The sequence below is a fragment of the Astatotilapia calliptera genome, chromosome 23 (assembly GCF_900246225.1).
Source record: "Astatotilapia calliptera chromosome 23, fAstCal1.2, whole genome shotgun sequence".
NCBI classification, from domain to species: domain Eukaryota; kingdom Metazoa; phylum Chordata; class Actinopteri; order Cichliformes; family Cichlidae; genus Astatotilapia; species Astatotilapia calliptera.
The window spans coordinates 26,715,714-26,743,246 of record NC_039323.1 but is presented as its reverse complement, the minus strand read 5'-3'; the positions used below and the strand labels follow the sequence as shown (position 1 = coordinate 26,743,246).

General features: G+C 43.9%; 1 protein-coding gene across 1 annotated transcript; it reads right to left on the bottom strand.

Annotated features, from left to right (window-relative positions):
* Positions 1 to 1,947: 1,947 nt before the first annotated feature.
* On the bottom strand, positions 1,948 to 25,806 carry kif5c (kinesin family member 5C). The gene is made up of 26 exons (XM_026159284.1): positions 25,169 to 25,806; positions 21,380 to 21,467; positions 20,502 to 20,575; positions 17,807 to 17,911; positions 17,462 to 17,510; positions 17,324 to 17,379; positions 16,976 to 17,063; positions 15,982 to 16,106; positions 15,776 to 15,880; positions 15,538 to 15,686; positions 12,778 to 12,926; positions 9,163 to 9,344; positions 8,735 to 8,803; positions 8,440 to 8,646; positions 8,192 to 8,344; positions 7,900 to 8,097; positions 7,699 to 7,816; positions 6,497 to 6,561; positions 5,361 to 5,470; positions 4,752 to 4,853; positions 4,608 to 4,668; positions 3,770 to 3,841; positions 3,592 to 3,696; positions 3,259 to 3,475; positions 2,412 to 2,523; positions 1,948 to 2,262 (listed from the first exon to the last, which is right to left on the bottom strand). The coding sequence occupies exons 1-25, from the start codon at positions 25,292 to 25,294 to the stop codon at positions 2,435 to 2,437; spliced, it is 2,862 nt and encodes a 953-aa protein (XP_026015069.1). The 5' UTR covers positions 25,295 to 25,806; the 3' UTR covers positions 1,948 to 2,262; positions 2,412 to 2,434.
* Positions 25,807 to 27,533: the final 1,727 nt, after the last annotated feature.

Below are 27,533 nucleotides of genomic sequence, written 5' to 3'. Positions count from 1 at the left end.
CAGTTGTGTGGAAGCATGTTTCTGCTGCCCAGCTCCAGCAACAACCTTCAACATCACCGAGGTTAGAAACTTAAAGGCCCTGCTTTGAAACAAATCACATCCATAAAAGTAAGCATGAAGCTACATCCTGCAGGCAGTTAGCTTAGGTTAAAATGGTGAAACAGCCATTTTTATTTTAAGTTCTGTTTCCAGAAATAAATATTCCACTCACTGCATCTAAGTGCTTTGAACCTAGCATTCTCCCTCATGGATGCACTGGGGGCCACTCAGTGTTCTGTTCCTTGCCCAAAGACACTTTAACACGAACACAAGACAAGCCGGGAGTTGAACCACTGACCTTCCAATTAGTAGATAATCCACTGCGGTGTACATAATGACTTTTAACAGTGAAAGAACTACTCATCCAATAATACAATCAAATCCTAGATTCCATAGCAACCGACTTCCAGCCTTCTAGAATTTAGTGTTTGTAGTTTGTATTGTGCGTGAGTGGTCAAGTGTAGCCAAGTTATCGATGTGGCATGGTGCTATGTTCCTGACTGCAACTCGTCCATTCTGATGTTTGTGGGTTTACACATTTCCAAGGTCAATGTCATTCAACAGCAACTTGTAAAGCACTTTGAGGGCCCCGAAAAGCGCTATATAAATGCAATCCATTATTATTATTATTAACTTCCACCAATCAGAGATGCCGCTGTTTCAGTTAAGGATTGCGGGAAGAGTAGTTCTTCTCCGTTATATTATAAATAATACATTAATGTTTTATGTCACATGCCATCATTTTACAGTTTAGTAGCTTGTAGTGAGTCTGTTTTTGGTGGGTACAATTTTTTGGTCCATAGTTAAAATACTTCTAAAAAATATGGATGAGATTTTCAATTCAGGATCTGTAAATAAGTTGTAGATGTTTTCCAAAATATGCAGGTAGCATGCATGTTAGGGCTACCCAGCTAACAGCAGAAATCATCTTCAGGCATTGATGTAAATGAGCTGGGGCGTAATTTGCTGATTATGCGTGTTAAATTTTTTTGCAATGAGTTGTAGTTAACACACTCAGTGATTACACTGTCCATAAAGAGCTCGGAGCAATTATCAACCTAATGGTCGCCATTTAGGCTACGGAGTGGGATGAGGCGTTTATCCATAGTAAACTCTTGTCTTCGGTGTGACTGCCATTTTGGAGGGATGCTGCTGTAGCGTCAGCCACATAGGCCTAGAGACCAGGCAGCAATCATCTGGCAACCACTGGATCACAAGGGAAAAATGTGTATTTCCACCAACCTAATGACAAGTGGCTGTTTGCAAAGAGGTATATAGGGTACAGGACCAAAGATCTCTGTGATTGCCATTCCCTGGTCTTTATGCTAACCTAAGCTAACCGTCTGTTGGCTGTAGCTTCATATTGATCAGATACACTCGAGTGGTGTCACTTCTGTCATCATGACGACTGAGAAAAAAAGGAAAAAAGCAAGTTGTTTCCTAAAACGTTAAACAATACTTATCTAAAAACGGACACGTTTGCCTTCTCCTGTAAAGCTGCGAAAACCTAAAACTTAAGCTTCATTTTCATTTCTAATACAGGGCCTCACTTATAAACTTCGAGCTTTTAATCCATCCATCCATCCATCCATTCGCTTCCGCTTGTCCTTTTCAGGGTCGCGGGGGGCGCTGGAGCCTATCCCAGCTGTCATAGGGCGAGAGGCAGGGTACACCCTGGACAGGTCGCCAGTCTGTCGCAGGGCCAACACACAGGGACAGACAACCATTCACACTCACATTCATTCGCACATTCACACCTAGTGACAGTTTGGATTATCCAATTAACCTATCCCCACAAGCTGCATGTCTTTGGACGGTGGGAGGAAGCCGGAGTACCCGGAGAGAACCCACGCAAACACGGGGAGGACATGCAAACTCCACACAGAAAGACCCCGGCCTGATGTTGGAATTGAACTCAGGACCTTCTTGCTGTGCAGCAACAGTGCTAACCACCATGCTGCCCTGTTGCATAATAACGACAATCTACCATCAGAAGATCCAGAAAACTAAACTTATAACAGCGAATGTGTTATAAACGAGGCCTCTGAGATCTACATTCAGCAAATTAAATATGTCTCATCAGTATTTACACAATGTTTGGATGGTGCTTCTCCGAGCGATGACAGTCTGTCGTGAAGGCCTCCCATTGGTGCTCCAAGAGGAGGGGCGTTGCTTGTGGATCCAGGTGGGGTGGTGAGCATGCACTGAGTTGTTTATGGTCGTCTGCAACAAGAGGCAAATCTCTGAGACTGTCTTATATCCAGTTTATGTGTAAGTGATATATTTGTTAACCGCCCCCTGGTGGTAGCCATGTGTAAGACAAGCAAAGGAAATTATATTTCGTAAAATGGAAAACAGATTTTTGCACTCACAGGATTATGTTGCTGTTGTGGGTTCAGTTGTTATGAATATCAACACCTCCGGCTCTGATGGAGCTGCAGATCGGGGAGGACAGTGGATGATGTCCGGGCCGGATAGGCTTTGCTGAAAACACAAAAAAGAGAACATCTTGATCCATTGGCTGATTTATCTTTCTCCCAGGGATCCATATTCAGGTCTGTTTTTTTATCCAGTGTTTTATTTTTTTGTTTGTTTGTTTCAAGTTTAAACCAGCTCAGATATTTCAATTTTTCTGGTTGAAATATCAACTGCAAAAGCTACTCTCAGAGGGATTGAATCCCTGACTGCCCTTCCCTGAGTATAGTTCTCCTGGAAGTCACTTCCTGTTAAAGTGGAGTTCTTCCCCACCTCAGTCACCAGGGTATAATCTGTACTATGAAACAGGTTTAAAATTGCAGTTTGACTTGGGCTGACTACAATCCCTCTCAGACAAATTGGAAAATTTTGCAAATATTTGAGTCAGATTGTGCTGATAAGCATCTATTTGCAATAGTGTTCTCAACACAAATGGCTGTAATCTGTGTTTTAAAAGCACAGCAACAAAAGCATCAGTGTCCAGGCCACAGAAACAATCCTGCCAATCAGCATGCTTTCAGCAAAACCAATTTAAATTGCTACTCTTTAGCGTAAAGATGGTTATTTAAACATATAGAAGTTATCTAGAAACACTATCACTCATTCGGAAATGTATTTGTGTCCAGGTTCAGCTACGGTGCTGGTGGCAGGTTTCACCCCTGTGTGAACCGGTCTTCTTTGTCCGACAGCTGTCACATGAGCACATCTATTTCAGTGAAATAATAAATGGAAGTAAAACCTCACCGATCTGTGCAGAGTATCCCCTCCTGGCCATGTTCTTGGCCCGCACAGCCTCTTTGATGCGGTCCACCTCCTGCTGGTAGCGCTTGCGGTCCCTCATGGCGTTCTCCTTGGCCTCCTTCAAGGCGTTCTCCAGCGCTTTGACTCGCTCGGCCGTGGCTCGCAGACGCTTCTCCAGCTTGGGCAGTTCGCAGCGAAGGTCTGCGTTGTCCCGGACCAGCTGAGGGCGGCGGCATGAAGTTACTGAGCATTATTTTATCGCACTGTATCTCACAGCGCTCAGCATTTCTGTTTTATAATATTTTTATGGATTCAGCCTCTGTATAGCAACCGTACCTGTTTGTGGACCTTAGTCAGCTGCTCCAAATTGTTCTCCAAGAATGAGATTTTCTGTTTCTGTGCAATGTTGCTGAGTCCCTCCTCACAGTCAAGCTCTGCACTCTTATAATAGAGGAAAATTACACCAAACTACATTAAACGACCAGTCGTATGTGTCAACAGTAAAAAGATCTACCTTCTTAACCCGTGCAGTGAGGTCCTGGACGAAGAGTTTGCGCAGGTTGTGCAGAGTTTGCAGCTCTTTGGCCTGAGTGAACAAGAAGGGAGTGAAAGCTGGAAGTTAGACCCACATAATAGTTCTGGGATTTACATTTTGCCAGAGGGTTCTTCCTTTTTAAAGTGAGTTCTTCCTCCCCACTGTCGCCAAGTATTTGCTCATAGGGAATCATCAGACTGTTGGTTTTTTCCTTTTAATTCAGTTCAGTTGAATTCATTTGTATGTAAATACTCTTAAATTAAATTGAACTGAATTAAAGATGTCATCAGGTTTATTCTACCATCGGCCAAACCTAGGGTGAAACCTGAAAAAGCCATGGTCATGTGAAGTGGGTGTTTTGAACGGCACTTCAGATCAGTGCTTCGTAAGCTCAACACAGCGTTGAAACACCAGTATCCAGCTTCCCATCCCTACTCAGGGTATTCAATTAAATTCTGTTCCATTTATACAGCATCAAATCACAGCCGTTTGAGGCTCGATCACTGAAACTCCCCTTTTTATGTAAATGTAAGAAAAAGAAGTGCACTTTTAAGAAATATGTCCGAACGACTCTTTGGGATGAAGTTGTGAACAGCTGGATCAATGAGATGCACTATACTAACAACATTTCTTTAATCCTCTGACTTGCCTCTATTCTCATTAAATATATTACAAAGCACTGTTTTTGAGTAAGCCTGCATTGGTGCAGACTTCCAGCAGTTTCTTTGCTTTGCTATGTGACTAAACAGACATCTAAGGTTAGAACAGCTGTGACTTCAAAGGTGAGAGTAGTTATGGGGCCATCACTGAGTCTCACCACAGTCTCCTCCAGACCCTTCAGGTCCTCTCGGGCCTGCTCCCTTTGTTCATTCAGCAGCCTGTACAGAAAACAGAGCAATAATCAAACCATGTGACACTTTTATTGTCTCAAATTAACTCTAAGATGCTTGTGTTCACCTACACGAGCCTCTCCAGCTTTGCATTCTTCTCCTGCTCCTCCGCCTGCAGTTTGTAGTAATCCGACATGAGTCGCTCCTGCTCCAGTAACAGCCCCTGATTTAGACTGAGAGGGAGAAACTGTTTTAATAAATACGCTCTCTAGTTTCAGAAAATGTGGTTTGGAATCGAAGCATGTTTAGTTGGAGGCTCTAAAGTTGCAGGTTGAGGCCTTGAAAGTCACTTTCTAGTCATGTTAACTCTTCTTTTGAAGCAGAAGCTGACTTTGAGCCCAGATCTTTGATCGCTTTCAGGCAGCAGCTCCTTGCTCGCACTTGTTCTCTGAGCTGCTTCTTCTCCTCAGTAGTCCCCCTTTGAAGACAACCTGAGTGGAAATCCCTACTCTGAGGGCTGAGGGGAATATTAAAATGGGTATATGTGTGTATCTGCTCATGGCCTGAGCTCGTCTGAAAAGATCAGGATTTGTGTAGAACGGTTTCAAACCTGAGCACATCTGTGGGTTTCCCTGTGATATCTCTCCCCTAATCTCCCATCGTCTCCCCCCTGCTGTGCTGTTACATCCTCAGAGTTGGTTTGTGTGCGTCAGTGTGTGCGTTTGCTGATGTTTTCTCACTCTCTGAGCTCGTCCAGCATCCTCTGTTTGTCTTCGATCTCATCCCGCAGGCGGCTGAGCTGCTTCTGATGAGCCTCCCTGTGGTTCTCCAGCTGCTCCTCCAGCGTTTTCTGAAGACATAAAAACACATTAGACCTGAGGTTGGCAACATTATTCCCTCAGAGGACACTGAACAGAAACATGACGCACTAAAATAACCCTATGATAATCCCAAATCCATGATCCAAAATACAAGAGCTTCCTGTTAGAAGCTGCTCGTTTTTCTGGGTCAGTCTGGAGCACTTAAATACTGGATAAACCTATGACATGGACTGTGTTAGACTGTATTAGGTCTAACACTTTAAATCTGGCTACTTGGAAGTGTCTCAGCTACTAGTTAGCTAGTTAACAGTAACTAGTAGTTAACTACTAGTAGTTAACTACTAGTTACTGGATCTCCTGCCTTCAATCTGACCTGCAACATGAACAAATATGAACAAATGTCTTGAATCAACCCTAATGTCTTTACGCTTTACTTCCAAGCCGCCAGATTTTCTTTTTTTTCAATTGTTTTTGAGCAATAGTTCTCAGGCTTTCTGAAGCTCTTTCAAAGGTTTTATTTGGACATTGGCTGCTTTTTCACTCATTTGCAGTCCAGTGCTTGTACCTGATCATCTTTAGAAGCATTTTTCCAGCTGCATTTCAGCCAGTGGTGGTGGAGACCTTGTTAAAATTATCAACTATGAAAACAGAGAAGCACCATCAGATTTTGATACACCATGCAAAATCATCTGGAAAGCATATGATTGTCAACAGCTCCATTTTTCAGCGTGACAATGATCTCAAACACATTGTTAATGCAGTAAAAACACACAGTGGAGCACTATCAGGCATGGATCGGCCTCCCCAGAGCCCGGACCTCAACACTACTGAAGCAGTGTGGGATCATGTTGACAGAGAACAGAACAAAAGGCAGAAACATCCAAAGAAGAGCTTTGAATGTCCTTCAATAAGCCTGGAGAACTATTCCTGAAGACGACTTAAAGAAACAACAAGAAAGCTGCCTAACAGAGTTCAGACTGTGCTGAACTCTGTTAGGTTCCAGATTTTAATATTTTGTAAAAATCAAAATCAATTTTGTGCTGTATTTTTTTTACCTTGATGTCATCGTCTCCGCCCGCTCTGCCGATGTCCTCCTTCTCCTTTTCCTCGTGCATTTTCTCTAAAGACAGAATAATTGTGCTGTGTCAGAAACTGCAGGCAAATTTACTCACAAAGCTAAACTCTCAAACTTCAAACTATGAGATATTTTACTGAAAGACAATTTAAATCAAGACAAAAGACTTCCCACCGGGGGTCAAAACATAGACTCACAGACTCAAACACAACCAAAGACAAACCCTCACCTTCATAGCGTAGTTACTCAGCCCACCCTTTTTGTCAAATTCATCTTAATCGTAAAAAAAAAAAAAACCTCTGATGTGCAAGACTATATCACATCCATCGCCTGGATATGTCATAAGGTGACTGTCTTCTTCCACAAAAGCAAAAACCAAAGAAAGTGTAATGATGCTTGGAACGCATGAACACAGTGCACACACAATACACATGTGAAATTTGACTAATGTGGATGCAGGGGTTAAAGACGGCCTCAAAGGTTCAGAATGGCAGTTTAATGCACATTACTGGCAATTATTTCTTATGTGCTGCAGACTGACTGCATGGACACATTTGCTCAGTAATAATAAAATAATAAAATCCCACGGCCCACTTATACCTTCATGTGATGCGTTCATGGTGCAGATGCAAATGAAGTCGTAGTTGTGATACTTCAGTGTCTAGCTAGTGATAGAGCAGCAAATAATAATCATTATCATCATTATTATTATTATTATTATTATTGAGTAATTATTTTCACCACACAGCACTGATGCACCTGATCCTAAGGTCCCCCCGCCTGCCAGATCCCACTTTAGCCCCTGTGGTGATACTCAGACATAATATACTGGCCACTCGTGCTCAGAGCACCCTGCATGTTGTAAGATACAGTGTCGTTAAGTCCTAATCTATGTGATACTCCAGTGATGGATAAAGTTCAAATTAAAGACCTTCCAGTGCTTTCTTTGTGTGTAACTGAGGTATAAAGAAAACCTAAAAAACACACTGATTAAATAATGGTTATTGAATGAGTAACAACTAAAAGGATAAAGTGGTGTCTCATACATTAGAAACATCTTTGTCTTTGTTGTTTTGAGCTTTTCTTTTTTCGGGGTGGGATGACATGTCAGCTGTGCTCATACTGCCTAACTGTATAAATGAGTCTGGTTTTTAAGAGTCTGTGGAGGTTTCTAGGACCGACCTTGAGCGTGCAGTTTGGCGAGCTCTTCGGTGAGAGCGTCCTGACTCTCCTCCAGCTGCCTTTTCTTCTGCTCCATGTTCTGCATGTAGTCGGTCAGAGACTTTATCTTGGCCTGATGCTGCAGGGACAGCAACACGTGACTGACACTCTACCAAACCCCAGGAGAACTCTGTTAGCGTGACGACGTCAGGTGACGCTTACCTGGGAGATGAGCAGCTGACAGGACGCCAGCTCCTTCTCGTTCGCCTGAATCTTGCGGTGGGCGTCGGCCTGGGCGCTCTCCAGCTGCTTGCTGCGGTTGACCAAAGACTTGACCTCGGACTTCATCTTGCTGATGTAGAGGCGAGCAACGGTAAAGTCCTCCTCCAGCGCCGAGCCGTTCCCCTTCATCTCTGAGCACTGAGAGGGAAGGAGGACGGGCCGGGTTAAAGGGTCATGTGTCTGTTTCGGGTAAGGTTGGTAAGGTTTTTGTCATGTGGACGTGGGTGCTCACCGCAGCCGTCTTGACATCGCTGGTGCCGATGATGGCACCGATGTCACTGAGGTCTCTCAGCAGAAGGTTGAGGACCTCGGCAGCACGCTTTCTCTGCAGGCCGTTTAGCTCCTGCAGCTGACTCACCTCCCTCTCAAGCACCGACAGCAGCGCCTGAGGATGCCGCCACAAAGACAGCCTGTCAGCATGCCTCTGCATCGCTGCACTTCATGTGTAATCGAGTAGTATTCAGGAAAGTCACGACCCACCGTCTTGTGCTGCAGCTTCTCGGTAAGCTGCGCGTTGGCTTGGTTTCGCTCCTCCACCTCTTGGCTCTTCTGGTCGTAGTTAACTGCCAGCTCCTCCAGGGCCTGAAGCACCTCCTTCACCTCCTCCTTGGCTAGCTCGTTCTCCGTCTGCAGCCGGCACAGCTCCTCCTGGATCTTGTCATAGTCGCGTCGTGTTGACGCCAGCAGCTGCACAGATTTAAAAAAAAAAACACGTGTCAGAGGAAATACGCAGGCATGCTCTATCATTACTATTAACCTGAGCTGGGAGACAAACCTCTTCTTGATCCATCATCTGCTCCTTGAGTTTCTCTGCCAGCTGACTGTGTTGGTTAATTTCGTCATCCTGTCAGCGGCAATAAAATATACAGATTTTCAGGAATTGTTTAAATAACAAGGGCAGTATGTGTACATGTAATCCCTGTGAGCCCAAAGCTCAGGCTTCAGACTGATCGAACACTCTTGGCTCTGTGGTTCATCATATAGGTATATATCAGCTATATGATATATATATAGGCAGGTGGTTCACATATATGGTGAACCACCTGCCATTCAAATCTATTTTTATGAGGGGCAGCCAATCAGAAGGAAGGGGGAGGAGCTAGAACACTTTGTTCCAGACAGAAGATGAATAAAACCCATCCTGAGATAGCTGTATGTGACATGTTTACAATAAACCAGCTTTAGCCTCGTCCTGTTGCTCACCTTGTCATCCAGCTGTTTGTACAGGTTCCTTACGTCCTCCTCGTACTTCCTCCTCTCGTCACCGGAGACGGAGACACCTCCTCCGGCTGGCAGCAGGTTGTCGATGATGGGAGTGTTGTCGTACGGCTCGCCGCTCCTCTGATCTTTAGAGCTCTGCTGCTCCTCCTCAGGAACGTTCTCCCCTGCGATAGGAACTCACTTGTTAGATATTCTACTCATGCATCCATTATATTCACACATGTTAGTGTGACGACGTTTTAAACACTCTGATCGTGCCATATGTTGTGGTATGGTGTCACATCGAGTAGCACCATAGTTGTTACATCATGCCTCAGTGCGTCGCATCATATAATCTTAATTTTGTGTAAGAATTTTTAAATCACGATAAAAGTCTAAATACTGTAATAAGTGCAATAACTAAGCCTCAGTTTACGCATTTTGAAGTAACAAACCAGATGTTGATGCTCAAGCAGGCTTCATAAATGAAGTGGGAAGAAGGGTTCACCTCTCTGAAAAGAACACAGCAGCATAGCTTAGGGTCTGCAAAGATGCATCTGAACAAACCACAAATTCTTTTGGACGTTAGAGACTAAAGTGGAGACGTTTTACTGTAATGCACAAAACCAAATTAATCATCTGCAACGTGCGTGTAGGGTAGTAAATCCTGGCAGCAGTCCTTTAACATAAAAGGAACAATTGTTGCCTTGCAGTCAAGATAACACCAGGATACTGTAGTTTATCAAAGTAAATTAGATAAGTTATTATCAGATAATTAAAATAAACCTGATGCATTTCCTGAAACATCAGGTTTGGGGGCTGGCTACGTTTGTAAGCCAGCACACAACTTACTATTATTATTACTATTTTTACAATTCTGATGATTTTCCTTCAGGAGAAAACTGCATCAGTTATACTGACTGAGTGAAATCATGCTGACTTCACCAGTGTTTGTGTGATTATTGATTTTCTAACTGTGGGTTTGGTGATAAAAGCCAGCAGCTAATGAGGAGATGGAGCCGAGGACAGACTGAAGGAGGCGGAGAGCTGCTTCCTTTTAAACGGCAGGGCAGGAAGCCAGCGGCTGACTCAAACCACAAACACTGTATCAACATGATGTGTGTGTATGTGTGTGTGAGAGCGCTGCATTTACATGTCAGGAGCTTTGGCTGCTGCAGCTGAGCTGATTTGATGCTAAGGAGGGGGAGTGTTATCAGCATCCACAGGGGAATTAAACATTAAAATGCAACAATGGCCACAGAAAGAAAGGGGGAGGAGGGGGGTGAAGGCGGGGAGGCATTAAAGCAAAGAAAGGACTGAGAGGAGGAGGAGGAGTGGTTACTATGCAACAGAAATGGGGGAAAAAGGGCGAGGATGCTGTGAAGGAGACCCTGCAGTCTCAGCAGAGAGGGAGGAAGTGTGGTGGGGAAACACACACAGGCAGCGTGGCGTCCTTCATGGTGGGGTTATGCAGAATCTACAACATTCGGGCAGGACAAGGCGTGAGCCGATCAGACCCCACACATTATCACAGCGGCAGATTAATCTGAGCAGTAATTACATGTGATTTCCAGACGTCACAGACTGAGCATGTGCACACACAGCTACCTAAAAGAGCCTGTGCGGTTAATGACACTCGAGTTTCTCAGGCCGCCGCCCACTTTTTTTAAATTTCTGCTTGTTGGCATGCATGGAGAAAAAAACATTTTCTGTGTGTGTGTGTCACAGAGAGCATCTGACTCTCAAAGGTCAAAGGTCAAAGTCTCCTAAAAACAAAGTAGCAGCTACTAGTACACACCACTACTGCACTATTTAATCATCAGCAATTCATTTTAATCTCTGATAGCTTTAATAGGGGTTTTTCCTTCTCACTGTCACCAAATGCTTACTCACAGGGTGGGTGTCGTCTGACTGCTGAGGTTTTCTCTGTATTATTTTAGGGTCTTCATCTTACAGAATATAAAGTACCTTAAGGGAACTGTTGTTGTGATTCGTCGCTGTATAAATAAAACTCATTTTAAATGAACGTTCAAACGGTTTTAGAAAAAAGAGAAGGCGAGTTTTACTGGAATATTCGGCGTATCACTGTATAGCAAAGCATTCACAACGTCTATACACAGAAAAATCAGCAACTCCTAGATTTTACTATGTGCATTTCACAGTTTGAGCTACAGCGGAAATTTAAATGGTTCATGTAAGATGAGAATTATTTTGTAATTTTACAGCCAAATATGACAAAAAGTCCAGACAGTCTGTAAGATACTCGGGTGATAAAGTGTCAAAGCTTTTCAACTTTTTGAAGCTGATGATGCTCCAGATTGGAGAGCAACAGCTCCTACAGACCAATCCAATCTCAGGAAAATAGCGTCACCACTCCTCAGGTCCTTCAGACCTCGGTGCACAGAGAAATAAGCAGACGAGCGGTGAACGAGTAGCCACGCTCTGCTAGGTATTCACATGTTAAGATGTAAGGAAAGGAGGCTGCTGATGATGTTCCACTTTGATTGCTTTCTGTGTTGTGAGTCATTACAAAACATCCATCCATTTTCCTCCATTTATCCAGAGTCAGGTCGCAGATTGCGCAGGTCTTTCCAGACGTCCTTTCCTCATCAACACTAGATGAAATATTTAATAACTCCAGTGACTTCTGGGTCTATCGAGGGTCTCTTCCCAGGTGGTACGTCTCCACCAGTTGGATGGGGTGCTCTGATATCCCCTTATTGTGGTTGTTTCTCATGTTGAGACGTCTCAAATAGAACGTGTTGAGCACTTTTTTCCTGCCTGGTGCAAGTTCAGCCTTTAATTTTAAAGTCTGCCCAAAGTCCTTACAGGTCTGGGTAAACCAATCTATCAGGCTTTGGAGGTCCCGCTGTGATACGAAATCATGGCACCTAAAGGATAGTTCAGGGGCGTAGGGAAGGAGATGCCGAACAGCGTCAGCACGAGAACGTAACCTTGCTGGATCTCTAACACTAAGGAGGCAAGGCAGAGGAGCTTCTTCTTCTGTTCTCCGTACCTCCTCTGGAGTTCTTGAAGGGTCGACGTGCCCAGAAGAACTCCAAAGAGAGGCGTCGAGGAGGCCACCAAACTACCTCTGGGGAGTCCAGCTTGTACCCACAACCCTGTTCTTTTAGTCACTACCCAGAGCTCATGGCCATCGGTGAGGGCTGGACCGTGGATCACTCGCCTGCTAAATCAAAAACTCTCTCTTGGCTCTGTCTTCACCACGACTGTCCATCCCACCCTTCGTCCACCTTCCCATCACACGTTCACAAAGCAGTTGCTGTAAAACTAGGGCCTCTTTATTAGCTTGGTAAACATCTCAGGCTGAGGTCTGTTAATCAGGACTCTGTAATAAGTCCCACCAAGCAGCAACTGTGCAACAGAAGGTGGGTTCCCTTTGAAATATCATTTATTTAAAGGTATAGAAATGAGTGCACAGGAAGCAGAAAGGCAGCACGTTAACTATTCATAACTTACTGTGGAGCTGTACGATACAACAACAATGTATGTTTGTCACAAAAACCCAACATCCCACTGCGTAACCACCGATCAACACTCAGGAGCTCACAGCAGCTGTTTCCTTTAATCAGCCCTTGCAGGCCGCTTTAATCTCACCGTTTCTCCAGCGGTTGAGTTCAGCCTCCAGCCTCTGGATGATGCTCTTCAGGTTCTTGTTCTTCTCCTTCTCCTTCTCGTATTTCTTCTTCCACTCCTCGGCCGTCAGCTCCAGGTTCACAGACACTGTGTTCTTGATGGTCTTCGCTCTGAGCGGACACAGACAGTAAGCATTAGTCTTTTAATTAATCTCATCGTGCCTGATTGTTAGACTTCTTCTCTGGACTCTATTGACAGTTTGTTCCAGCTCATTGAGTTAATATAGTAATCGAATCAAAATACTGAGCTGAACTTTAAGTGTGGTTCATCTTACAGTAATGGACAGGGGTTAGATTGGGATTAAGTTTTAGGCATCAAATTCCACCTTTATGTTCCACATTCATGTAACATCTATTAAAGTGTGTTTGATTCAGCAGCTTAAATCAAAGAAAACTAATAATCTGGTGACTTCTTTGTGATTATTCCTGCTGCACAGCTACACAGGATCTCAGTCTTCCCCTGCCCACCAAATGTCAAGTTAACCCCTGATTACAATGATTAAAAGCAACATTTTCAGGTTTATTTTCCACTACTTAGTTTCTACTTCTTTAAAAATCATCTGCTGAAAACAAGAGCTTACAAAAAAACCCCACACAGGCAGGAATTTGATCATCTGACCATGCAAGTTTGCAACATTCAGCATGATCAGATGAAAGTAGTCGGAGCATCCAAGAGTTTACGCCTTTTTTCCCTTTTCCCTGCAGGTAAGCATGTTTTTGCTGTCTTAGTGGAAATAAAGCAACACATTTTACAGCTGTTTCTGAGTGTGTTTTCTACCTTTCCACCTAATACAGTCACTTCCACATGCTACATGTGTGAGTCTGCTTTCTCCCAGAGGACCTCCGCCCCTCTCGATCTTTCCTCTCATGATGGAAATCTCCTAATTAATTGAATTTCCTCTTAGCCGAGGGCAGATGGTTGCACAGTGATCAGCCTCTGTGACACTGCTCAGTCTGAACTCACTGATCAAGGCTCAGTGGATTTCAGCTTGATTTTTAAAATAAATGATTACATCGCTGCTGTCGAGGATCTTTACAGACGCTTCACTTTTATGAAACTGTAACATCTAAAGAAGTGAAGCAGATGAATGAAATGTGCTTCAGAATGAAGTGTGAGGAAAAAACTGTGTAGAAAATAGAAAATGTTCATTATTCTCAGTTTTACATGACGTGAAAACAAGAAGGCGGCAGTGTCGGAGTCTATAAATAAGAATAAACCCAGATGCACAGCGGGAATCTCAGAGCCATCTGTTTGCTAGTTTGCACCAAATGAGTCACCGTGTACCTTCGCAGATGGACTGGATACACTGATACTCTCCCACAAACACAAACAGCAACTCTGTGTTTGATTCAAAACTGACTTTAGCTTTTTCTTTTGTAATTGTTACGTTTTTCGTTTGCAGAAGTGCAAAAAATTTGTCTTGTAGCTATTTGAGGATCCAGTTTCCTGCTTCGTAACAGCTGTATGTGAGGAAAGGTTTATATAACCTGAGTCAGACTTTCTTGTCATTTTTAAGGTGGTCTCGAGCAACAGTTCTCCAGGCTTTCTGAATGTCTTTGGCTGTTTTTTAAACTAATTTTCAGGCTACATCCACATGTACCCGGGTATTTTTGAAAACGCAGATTTTTCTATGCGTTTGCACCTTTCGTCCACACGTAAACGCCGTTTTTGGTCACTGAAAACTGAGATTTTCCTGCCAGGGTGGAGATTTTCGAAAACTCAGTTTTTGCATTTAGGTGCGGATGAGGAAAACAGAGAAAACGCAGGTCAAAGGTTTTTTGACGTCACACTGTGCGCCACGTTATTGTTTCGGTGAAATGAATTTCTACAATGGCGTACTTAGACAAAATACTGTTAATTGTACTCTCTGTAGTGTTTACATGCTTACATATACACACACAGTTTCTGTCCCTCCACACATAGTACTCAGCCATCTTTGTCTACTCTTTCGCACCCAGGCTTCTAGACTTCTGATTGGCCAACATTTCTACACAGTTAGGAATATATCGCCACCTGTTGCTTTGGCACGTTCCTAGCAGCGTTTTCCTTCGTTTTTGCGTTTATGTGTGGACGGGATTTTTTTTTTTTAAACAAAAACGGAAAATCTCCGTTTTCAAAAATACCCGTGTACGTGTGGACGTAGCCTCAGTCTAATCATAATTTGCTCCAATTTCTTTGGTTGAATCTGTGAAAAATACCAAAGATAACACAGTCTGACAGGCATAAACTAGTATTTTTGGATCAACAAGGTGATTCCCAGAGAGCTATTAGCTAAAAACTTGACATATATGAGCAGTGTGTGCAGTGTGGCCTTAAAAAATTAGAGGAAACTGGACAAAAGAAGAAGTGGGACAAAAAGTATCTGAAAGTATGTGGCGGATGTGGTTCCACTGCATAGGAGTAGAGGTGCAGTGGGTTCGGGGAGCAGTACCAGGGAAGGGGCAGGGTAGTTGGAGGTCTTTGATGAACATAGCTATGAAGGAGGAAACTTTTTTTGTGTTTCTCTTCCTCTGTTAAAAATATGAGGTGGTTGTGGTTACTTCAGATGAAACTGTATATGGTGGTACGTAAAATCTTAGCTGTTTAAAGGATGAAAGACTCCTTTTTAAAATTTCTGTTGTTTTTTTTATGCATTAATTATGGAAAAAATGGAAAAAAGAAAGTAAAAAACATTGCCCTGTTTTGGCACTGAGTACATTAGACATAAGAGCTCGCAGATACCTCTGTCCAAACATGAGCGTGGACTTGGTCTCGGCCTCGTTGTAGATGGACGGTGAGCAGCAGATGATGATGGTGGTGCGACAGTTCCCTCCCAAAGAGTCCTGCAGGATCCGAGTCATCTTACTGTCTCTGTACGGCACGTGGGTTTTCTGAAGAAAAGAAAATACAGCTGTGCTGAGGTTTTCTAATATTTCATACTTCTTCACTTACATACGAAACAGAAGTGGGATGGACTTACGGTGCCCTCAGCCAGAGCTGAGATGACGTTTCCCAGCGCTGAGAGAGATTTGTTGATGTTCTTTGCCTCGTCCAGCACCGCCCCCTCAGCTCCCGTCTTGCTCACCTGACCAAACAGCGATCGAACAGGTTATCAATCAGCTTTACAGCTCAGGAAAGTCTTGAAGCAAACCCTAACGACACGTTTCTGATCTCGCTTGGACCAACCTTCTCGCTGCCAGCCAGGTCGACCAGGTAGAGCTTCCCAGACAGCTTCTTCTCCGTCTCTACGTTTTCCTGCTTTATGTTGATGAGGAAGATGCTGTGGCTGCGAGAGCTGTGCTCGTTCATGTCTACAAAATTAAGCAAAAAAATCATTACAACCGCAGAAAAGAAACCAGAAAAGGCTTTTTATCTTCTTTTAAGATTTCAGGTGAAATTAAAACATTTAAATCTAGATATTGAGGTGTTTCTGCCTCCTTAAGAAGTTTCAGGAGCTGTGCTAAAATCCTGACTTTTAGGGCTTTGCCGCTAACTTGATGGATATTAAGAGGTTAAAGGACCTTTTGTGTTTATTCTGGGACTCCATACAAATAGTTTTGAACAATTCCCAGCTTCTAACGAAGCAGATTGGCTGCCCCTCGCCTAACTTCCATAAACACAGAACCTGTTGACTTTAAGCGCCACCTCCTCCCACCACCTCAGCCTGCAGGGATGAGCAGAGCCAACGCGTCCATCAACACAAAGGAAGAAGGTCATCATCGACTTCAGGGAGAAACTGCCCCTACCCTCCTCAATATTAAAGGTGACTGCATGGCGATGGTTTCCTCTTTCAAATTATGGGGCCTTATATCACTGTGGACCTCTCCTGGTCAGAAGACACAGTTACAGTGCTGAGGAAGGCCCAACAGTGACTCCACCTCCTGTAGAGTTTCTCGGGAGGAACAAACTGGAGGTGAAGCAGCTGCTGATGCTGTACAGCTCCACCACAGAGAGTCTGTGTGGATAGACCAGCTGCTCTACAGTGTGAACCAAAATCTGAGGAATGTCTCAGCAACTTGTCGAATCTATGACGATTCACGACAGCTCTGAAGGCAACAGAAGGTCCCAACATGATACAGGCAAGGTGTATCTAATAAAGTGGTCAGTGAGTGTAGAAATGAATACCAGGAAACCTTTTAAAAATGTGCCGCTTTTGAAGCAGACATATAAAAATACGTACTGGTCACTGCTACATGCCGATTGGATTTGCCCTCATCGATGACGTCCATCACCTCCTCTGGACTGGACACAAAACGCTCAGTGCAGCCCTGAAAAGGAGAATCATGACCTGCAGCTGCCAGTGTGGACATGAGCATCGATTACAGGATAAAGAAAAGACCGAAAAATCGCAGTTTTAAGGTTTTTAGGTGTACTAAACCTGCACACACGACTAAAACGGTAACTGAATCATTCGTTCATCTAAAATTAAACATTCGCTGAGTTGAAGCTCCAGCTCAGGCACACGGGGAGATTAAATATATAAACCTCTTCACATGACTGTGTCACAGCTCTCGCTCAGCTCACAAACCTTCACATAGGGCACTCTGTTCTTGTCTTCGTGGACGGAGAGGTTCGTCTTTGACACTTCAGACAGAAAAAAGATCACAAAAGTCACAGTTTAAGAAAAACAGACTGCTGAGTGCTTCAGATAAACAGCCTCTCTTACCATCCAGCAGGTCTCGGATCTTGTCCAAGTAGATTTCAAAATAAGAGACCTGCATAGAGAAACGCATCTGTCTCACAAATCTAAAAACTTTTAATTCATTGCCCTGAACATGAATTCATCTTCCTCACTTTGTCAGATTTAAGGTCTTTACTGCACCGTAAACTCAATCATTTACCTTTTATTTCACATAAAACATTTTTGGGTTGTGTGTGCTTTTCCTTTCACAGACTTTGTTAACAAACATCTCAGAGACGGCCACAGGCTGCAGGTCTCCAGTGCAGCGGCTCACACCTGACATTTAGTTCATTTTTCAGGAGGTAAACTGTGAATGACTCCTGTTCTCACCTTGATGTGGAACTCGAGGTTCTCGTCCATCGAGTAGATGTGGTCGAAGATGTCGCGGGCGATGCGAGGGATGATTCCCATCAGCTGCGGGTCATGCAGTTTGCCCTGAACACAACAACAGTCATGTGTTATACTACAGCGATGCAGTTTTTGCAGTCAAATCAAATCAAATCAAATCACTTTTATTGTCACATCACATGTGCAGGTACATTGGTACAGCACATGTGAGTGAAATTCTTGTGTTCGAGCTTCACAAGCAACAGAGTTGTGCAAAATACAATAATGTAAACAAGCAAAATACAAGAATGGCTACATCTGAAACTAATAAATATATGTACAATATATAATAGTATATGCATTTCTGGATTTGTATACTAAATATTTTTCTATGTGTGTGTGTGTGTGTGTGTGTGTGTGTGTGTGTGTGTATACACATATTTTACAAATCAAATAGAGTAAACAATAAATAAAATATATAAAAATATACAGAGTTGAATATGTGCAAAACAAGTGGCATTTATATACAGTGTGGAGTGCATAATGTTGAAGTTCCAGTAGTGAAGCTGAGGTGTCTATGAAGTGTTCAGCAGTCTGATGGCCTGATGGAAGAAGCTGTCTCTCAGTCTGCTGGTACGGGACCGGATGCTGCAGAACCTCCTTCCTGATGGAAGCAGTCTGAACAGTTTATGGCTGGGGTGACTGGAGTCCTTGATGATCCTCCCCGCTTTCCTCAGGCAGCGCTTCCTGTAGATGTCTTGGAGGGAGGGAAGCTCACCTCCACTATCCGTTCAGAGCACCGCACTACTCTCTGGAGAGCTTTGCGGTTGTAGGCGGTGCTGTTGCCATACCAGGTGGTGATGCATCCAGTGAGGATGCTCTCAATGGCACAGTGATAGAAGGTCCTGAGGATGCGGGGGCTCATGCCGAATCTTTTCAGTCTCCTGAGAAAGAAGAGGCGCTGCTGCGCCTTCTTCACCGTTTTGTTTATGTGTACTGACCACGTAAGATCCTCAGCCAGATGTACGCCAAGGAACCGGAAGCTGCTCACTCTCTCCACAGCAGCGCCGTTGATGGTGATGGGGGTGTGTACTTCTCTGCACCTCCGGAAGTCCACTATCAACTCCTTTGTCTTTGCGACGTTGAGGGTGAGATGGTTGTCTTGACACCAGTGGGTCAGGGCGCTGACCTCCTCCCTGTAAGCTGTCTCATCACTGTTGGTGATAAGACCCACCACTGTAGTGTCGTCCGCAAACTTCACAATGATGTTGGAGTTGTTAGTGGCTGTGCAGTCGTAGGTGTAGAGTGAGTACAGGAGAGGGCTCAGTACACACCCCTGTGGAGCACCAGTGTTCAGTGTGACGGGGGATGAGGTGATGCTGCCCAGTCTGACCACTTGGCGTCTGTCAGACAGGAAGCTAAGGATCCAGCTGCAGAGGGAGCTGCTCAGTCCTAGATCCTGCAGTTTCCTGTCCAGCTTTGAGGGAACGATGGTATTGAATGCTGAGCTGTAATCTACAAACAGCATTCTGACATACGTGTCTCTCTTCTCCAGGTGTGACAGGGCAGTGTGTAGTGTCAGGGCTATGGCATCATCAGTGGACCTGTTGTGGCGGTATGCGAACTGTAGAGGGTCAGTCTTTTTCATGTGTGTAACATGGCTCTTTAATGCTGCCATATGTTGAGGGTGGTAAATACATTAGAGGGTTTCCTAGGCAACCGGAGCCTGAAACGTCCGCTGGTGACCAACAAATGGTGACTATTTTCTCGTTCTCGTTTCTCTTTCCTCTTAACTCCCCAAACAGCTCCAGCATGGTGCCGTGTTTCTTCCTGTTATAAACGGCGGGTTATTTTTACCCACAGTCCCCAACTGCTTGCTCACAGAGGATGTTGCGATATAAAGCATGTTGAGTTGACTGTTGTCATGACCTTGTGCTATATGATTTAAACTGATTTTCATTGTTATTAGCTGAACAGGCGCGTTGCAAAGAAAGTGCATCCTCTGTCAGTTCTAAGGTTTCACGTAGCAGGACAGTTTACATTTTACTCTAGAATATTTTGGTATCGAGACGAATTCATGGTCGACTCAATGGCTGCAAGGTACCCAGGTCCTGGGGCTGCAAAGCCCAATTTTAAAGCCTTTTTAAATGAAGAAATTTAAAAAAGAACATCTGGGTTCAGAAGTGGACTTAAAAGTTTGACTTAAAGAGGGTGAAGCAGAGATCAGATCAGAGAATTAAAACCAGGCTTGAGGATTAGACTCCGAGCTGAAGTTACACTGGTGACATGTCGAAATGACGAAGAGCTCCTCTGACCATTTTCTACTCATTCAATTTCACTCCTTTAAAACACACGCTGAGTTGGACGTGATGATTAAAGGCTTTTCCAAGATGTTAACCTTACCAGCTTTTGATTCCTTGAATCCTACCCCTCGCACGAGCCTGAGTGGGTTTCCTGTTGGCAGTAAGCCTGTTACACAACGCCCGCTGTGCTCTAATCCGCCAACTGTTTGAAAGTTCCAAATAAAAGTCACCGCACGTCTTTACACAAAGGGCTTTAGAGAGTATTTGCTGTCACTTTGATAGTCTTTAGCCACCTTTATGTAAAAAAGCTGTAACTTCAAAGGAATGAAACCCCTCTGCAGCTGACATCTGGTCACTAGGGTTTAAGAGCACACATGATCTAATGAGCGTCTTACCTCCATGGTGTGGGTCTTCCCGGAGGACGTCTGCCCGTAGGCGAAGATGGTCCCATTGTAGCCGCCCAGCACATCTGGAGTAGCACAAAGACACAAGGGTGCAACAACACAGTCAGACACAGTCAGACACAGTCCAGCCCGCTTCTCCGGTAAATGAGCACTAAACCTTCACAGTTATAAACACTAGCGCATCCATCTACTGATGCTACCTGCAGAGATTTTTCAGAGGTTATACTAGAAACCAGTAACTGTACGCTGGGTTGAAGGACATTTCAACTCCTAAAATGCATCTAGAGGAGAGAGGAGGCTGGAAGAGAAGGACGCACAGGTGTGTCCTGTGCAGAAGTGCTTTTACCTTCAGTGTATAGGAGGTGTGGCGTGATCAGGATGGACAGGATTAGAAATGATCAGGAGGACAGCTCGGGGTTTGGAGACAAAGTTAGAGAGGTAAGTGAAGGTTTGAGCATGTGCAGAAGAGGGACAACCCATATGATAGACGAAGGATGTTAAAGATGGAGCTGCCAGGCAGGAATGGAAGAAGAAAATTCATGGATTCGTGGCATACAGCTGGAACATATAAACCCTGGTGGGAGGAGACATTTTTAAATAGCTGGCCTATGAATACAACTCTAACATATTACATGTACATATGCATACAATATCTAATAGTAATGATGTAGTTTTACTGCCTAAAAATGAATGTCAGCCCCCCAAAACTCCAGCATCAGCCCTGCTGCTCCGGGAAACACTCATTTCCATGGCTCCATTATGTAAAGCAACAATGAAAAAGGATGAAGAGCAGATTAAGTTTGTGTGCAGATGTTCGATAGATGACGGTTACATAAAGAGCTATGCTTCCTCAGTTTAAAGCTTCTTACCTTTCACTATCTGCTTGGCACACTGGTCGTACACTTGCTCCTGCGTCGTGTTGGGAGGCAGCACGCGGTCGAACACGTACGGTTTGCCCTGATTCACAATGACAAAGACAAAAACACACAGCGACAAGCTTCAGAGTCATCAGCACCGAACACAGCTGTTCCCAGTCGCCCGTGATATTTAAAACATGATTCACCAAACTGTATCAATAATGCAGATATACTGTTAGAAATAACCAGATAAGGGGGTTTGGCACGAAGATTCAAACACTCTGGGAAAAGGATGCAAACATGGATACAAAGACCGCCGACTTGTTTTGCTTTATTTTGAATTCTTTGTGACCCACCAGTCACTTCATTAGGTACACTCGTTTAACTGCTCGTTAGCTCAAATATTTAAGAGTCTCTGATGAGTCTCAATTTCTGCTGCAGTATTCAGATGGTAGGGTGACACTCTGAAAGCATGGATCCAACCTGCCATTGTATCAGCGCTTCACACCGCCGGTGGTGGCGTAATGGTGTGGGCGGATATTTTCTTGGCACACTTTTGCACGATGTTTCCAACAACATGTTGAATCTGTGCCATGAAGAATTAAAGCAGCTCTTAAGGAGAAACGAGGAAGGTGTACCTAATAAAGTGTCTGTTGAGTGAATGAGTTTGGGCTTCTTTTGAGGTTTTATTGTCGTTCCTGGTGTCGTTGGATTTCTGGGTTCCTGTGTTCTATGCTTTCTTTACCGTAGCCTTTATTTCCTGCATCACGTCTTTGAATCGAGTGGTGATTTTTCACTTTTGGATCTCGTGTTTCTGTCAATAAGCTTCCACAGTGTTTCCCCAGCTGTTCCTCCCTGAGTCTTCCTCTCATTTATATACTTATACATATATATAAGCATATACTCCAATCAAAATGCTGATGGAGTTAATTCTATACCTGCTGCAAAGGACAAAGAAACTGAACTTCTCCAGTTTATGGACAAAAAAAGATGGTACTTGTAGCTGCCTCATTAGAGGATGTTTCTGTGGACATGCGTGATTGGTTGCTTTGGATTTTGGATTCAGAGCTTTAACCTATCAGTTTTCATCCTCTCTCTCTTTATCGGTGCAGCTCGAAAATGGGTGAAGCTGGGCCAGAAATCTCTACCATTTCTTCAAAATGCTCCAGTAACTGCCATCCATCATTCATCCAGCTCCTGACTCCTGCTCTAAGGGGAAAAGCCTCATTCCCGCTGCAAAAACGCCACCCTCAGCACTTGGAGGCAGCGGCAGCAGCACTCCGAGCCCCCAAAATACAGCAGAGAAACCCCTGACACAGACAGTATCCGGGTGTGTTTGTCGGTAATGTGCTTCTGCTCTGCTGATTGATGGCACGAGGCGGCGGTGCGCAAGTTTGTCCTGACAGAGGAGAAAGTGTTGCTGGGCGATTAAAGCAACTGCACGGATAACGGAGGGCTGCTGATGGAGGTGACACATCTTCGTCTTCAGTCACCCTCTCTCTGCAGCAGACTTTACAGAAAAATTCACCTTTTTCTTTAAGATGGTAGGGTCACAGAGAAAGCACAAATCTGATGTAAAAAGAAAAACTATCCATTTATGTACAAATACATAAGAATGAGGTACCATGAGGTACAGGCTCACTAAGAATAAAAAGAACATGTTTTCAGAGGTCCTGTACAAAATAAACGCGGGTGTTTCTGAAGCGTCAGAGCATCAGGTGATTGAGGTCGGATCCTTTTAATAAGAGATCTGAACTGTTCAAAAATATTGAGGGAACACATGATCATCACAGCATGACTCGCAGTCAGTTAAACTCCAGGGATACCACTGTGCCTTTTTAGGAAGCAGAAACCAGTGTGGGTCCATTTCAGCAGTGACAGCAGGTGCAATGGAGAGACCGATTCACCCCAGGTTGCACAGGTTGTCCAACTCCTCCACCGAAGAGTTTTTGAACCAGTCTCCAGAGTGTGGAGGTCAGACGGACAGTGCTGAAGAAGCAAGGGGAGCGCTGCCAGAGCCCTACGAAATGACCCCCACCTTGCTCCTCGACTACGTGTTTCAACCACAAACTGTCGGAAACAGACTCTGTGAGGGTAGCGCGAGGCCCTGACATCCTGTAGTGGGACGTGTGCTCACAGCCCAGCGTCGTGCAGCTCCAATGAACGAGCAGGTCCACCTGTGAGACCTTTAGAAATGAGAGCAGACTCATACTGAGCACGTGCGACAGACGTGGAGATGCCTGCAACACCATGCAGCAGGACCGGTTTGGCAGTGGGTCAGTGACCTTCATCACCTGCATGAGGTTAGGTTGTGACACTAATTCACCCTGCCACTAATGAAGTAATTGTTCTGTAATTAAATGGGATTTCAGTGTATTTTATTTATAATTATTATGCAATTACATTTACCTACAAATACTTAAAGGTGATAATTATTCTGCAATTACCGCGTTATTCTCTGGCAATTTAACAGAAATGCCAACAATATTTGCCCACCTTATATCATAAGTATGCTGTACTTTTTGAGGGGCAGGCCATATCATGCATATTATACTATATATTATATTACACAGTACTTACATTCACTTAAAAGTACTTACATTTACAAATTACTCATGCAGTACTTAAATAGACTCAAAAGTAAAAATGACTGATGCGAAAATTACATTTACCTAAAAGTACCAAAAATTACTTACGCAGCATTTAAAAGAACTTAACATTACTCACATAGTACTAAATTTACTTAGTTGTTCCTGTAAAAACCTGATTTGATACACATGTATTCTAATGTGCCTACCTTTAAATATTGGTCTGTAAATAAAATTATACTATAATTTCTAATAACATACTGAATCACACACTTAGCAGCAGGCTGTATTATAAAGTGGCTTTTGAAGGAGGCAGTGTCTATGCTGGCTTACGTCTGGCTATATATACAGTATAGGCCTATCAACATGTAGGACCAGTAGACTCCCAGCTGTCACTGGTCTTTTAAATACCTCACTATGTATTTATTTGTGTGTGATTTCTGCTGACTGTATAACAAATAAAAATATCCTTGATTGTCTGCAGAGGAGGGCCATAAAGTCCCCCACATGCACCCACATCAGGCCTAATACTGGTGCAGTAGGCCTAGGATTCCTACTGATGGGTATAGGCACTTCCCATAGAGCTGAATCCAACTGAGAACCACTGAGATGTTACATATGAGTGCATCAGACAGTTTTGATCAGTTATAATAACATAAGTAACATCATACAGGTGTAAAGAGGCAGTCTTTATAGTAAGTAAATATTTCCAAGCTGCTGTAATGCTCCTCTGTACCACCAAAGACTTACTGCGTATTTGGCATTAGGTAGAGGTGGATGGATCGATCCATATATCGACAGTATCGATACCAACGCTAGTATTGGCGCCAGATCGATACTAGCGCAATAGGATGCTCCTCTGTTGCTTCTATCTTCTAAGTTCAGTATGAAGCCTACTGATTCATATTAAATTATTTATACATATTTTTTGTGAAAACGAAACAAAAAAACCCAAAAAACCTCAAATATGCACTATGAAAAATGTCTTAACCTTTTTTATTTCTATTTTTTTATAGCCCATAGTACATATAGTACAAAATGTTTAAGTTAAAACAGTATCGATATTAGTATCGGTAATATCGATCACAACGAAATTTGCAGTATGGCTCAGCACTGGTGTCTGGTCCGCAGGTGTCTTTTCCTTTAAATCACTGGGCGCGCACACATACACAGGTAAACAGCATTGAGGTGACAGCAGTGTGTGCAGACTTGCCGTTATGACCACGGTGTCGTCCTCTTTGAACTTGGGGATGTATTTGTCTCCTCGGGTAATTTCGGCCTCGTTCAGGGGCCTGAAGCGGCACATCACTCTCACCCCGCACTCCGCCGCGTCTGCCATGGCTTCTGCTGCTCCTACCAATGTTTACACCGCCCCCTCTGTCCGGTGGTGCCCAAAGGGAGGTTTAGGGACCTCCAGTGGGGCCTGGTCGGTTTAGTCTCTGTAGCTAGTCGAGAATTTTCCTGTTCTAAAGAAGGAGTGTCACATCTGTGTTCAGAGGAATTCAGCAGTAGGAAAGTTCCTCCAGCTTTTTAGCCGATGCGCAGGGCGTCCTTTATCTGAGCCTCCTCCGCTGCGCCATGGCCAAAGCGGACAAACCGCAGTGCTGCGTCTCGGATTGGAGCTCGGACTGCGGTGGAGCTTACAGGCCTCCTCGCCCCGCGGCTGTGGCATCGACAGCCGCGCGGAAACGTGGCGTTTTTACTAGGTTGTCAACGGCGGAGGAGGACTGAGCGGGGAGCTGTCCGCTCTGCAGAGACACCGAGTCCGGGGAGGGTGTGCGCGCACACAGCCGCATCGTCCTTTACCGGTGATCGGGGCGCGCGCTCGCACGATTTCGCGGCGCGTGCCTTCACCTCACATCAGCACCACCATCACTGAGTTAGTCACATGCACGAGCACTCAACCTGCTCTATATGAATCTTCATGTTTCTTCATATTTAAATCAACAGTTTATTGTATTTTTTTAAAATATACAGTACAAATAAGTGTTAAATCCTATATTTTAGGCAAATTAGAATATTTAATAACTTTTATTTTTGTTATCTATCTGCATCTTTGGAAATGTAAACATTTTAGCTGCAAATAACACTGGCTAATCATTAGCTTAAGTTACAGTTTAGATATAGAAAGGAGGGCCTTACGCTAACTGTATAAATATTAATCCTTTATAAGGGGTGTGTTCTGAGCCCTCTGCTATACACTCTCTTCACCCATGACTGTATTTCCTCCTGCGCGTCCAATCTCATTGTTAAGTTTGCAGATGACACTACAGTGCTCGGACTTATATCCAACAATGATGAGACAAACTATAGGACAGAGGTGCAACAACTAGAGTCATGGTGCCACGACAATAACTTGGTCTTAAACACCAAAAAGACCAAGGAGATCATTGTAGATTTCCGGAAGAGGGGTCATAACAACCATCTGCCTCTCTTCATTGGCAGTGAGGCGGTGGAGAGGGTGAGCAGTTTTAAATTCTTGGGGGTAACTGTGACCGAGGACCTGTCCTGGGGCAACCATATCACCTCAGTTGTACGGAAGGCCCAACAGCGCCTCTACTACCTGAGGAGACTGCGGAGCGCACACATTCCCAGATTTCTGATGTTGAACTTCTACAACTGTGCCATCAGCAGCGTTCTGACGTATGGATTTCTAGTGTGGTTCCCCAGCTGCACCAAGGCCGATCAGCAAGCACTCCAGCGGGTGGTGAAAGAAGCTGGCAGAATTATTGGAACAAGTCTGCCAGAGATCAGTAATATCTTCCCCACTCGCTGTCTGAGGAGGGTGCACAGTATCCTGCGGGACCAACATCACCCTGCGCGCCACCTTTTCCATCTGCTGCCCTCAGGGAGAAGGTACAGGTCTATACAGGCCAGAACATCCAGACTGGCCAACAGCCTGTATCCACAGGCTGTGAGGCTCCTGAACTCTCTGCCCCCCTCTCACGGACAATAACCATATCCAACTTCTTAATAGCAATGAACTGGTCTGCATTGGTGCATCATATCTTTATTCTCTTCCCCCTCTTCTTTCTTAAATAGATAACTATCATATCTGATATCATATCTCACAATACAATAATATTGAATGGGTTGCATTGTTGTATTTTGTCATGTTTCTCAGGTCTTTGTCTGAATTTCTACGAACATTATTGCTAAGGATTGTCTTATTGCATTGGAGTCACACTGGGTTAAATATGTACACTTGGGTTTTAAGGGGTATTTATTATTTTCTTCTTTTTTTTGGGTTGTATGGAAGCCCCAAACACAATTTCATTGTTCTTGACAATGACAATAAATAAATAAATACTAAATACTTATAAGCTAATATAGATGTAGAATAAAGGTAAACCAACAATTTGGTCCTCTAAAAAGAACTTATTTAAAAAAAATAGTAATTTCTTTCCCAACTGGCCGGTGTCGGTTCAACAAGCATCTAAAGTAATCCCAGTTTAGCTAACATTAGCCTTACACAGATGATAAAAATCAGACTTGAGAAAGCAACCTTTCCTACCTAGCTAGATAATCATTACCTCAACTTTACATTTTTAATAAATATATGTTGATACTTTATAAGC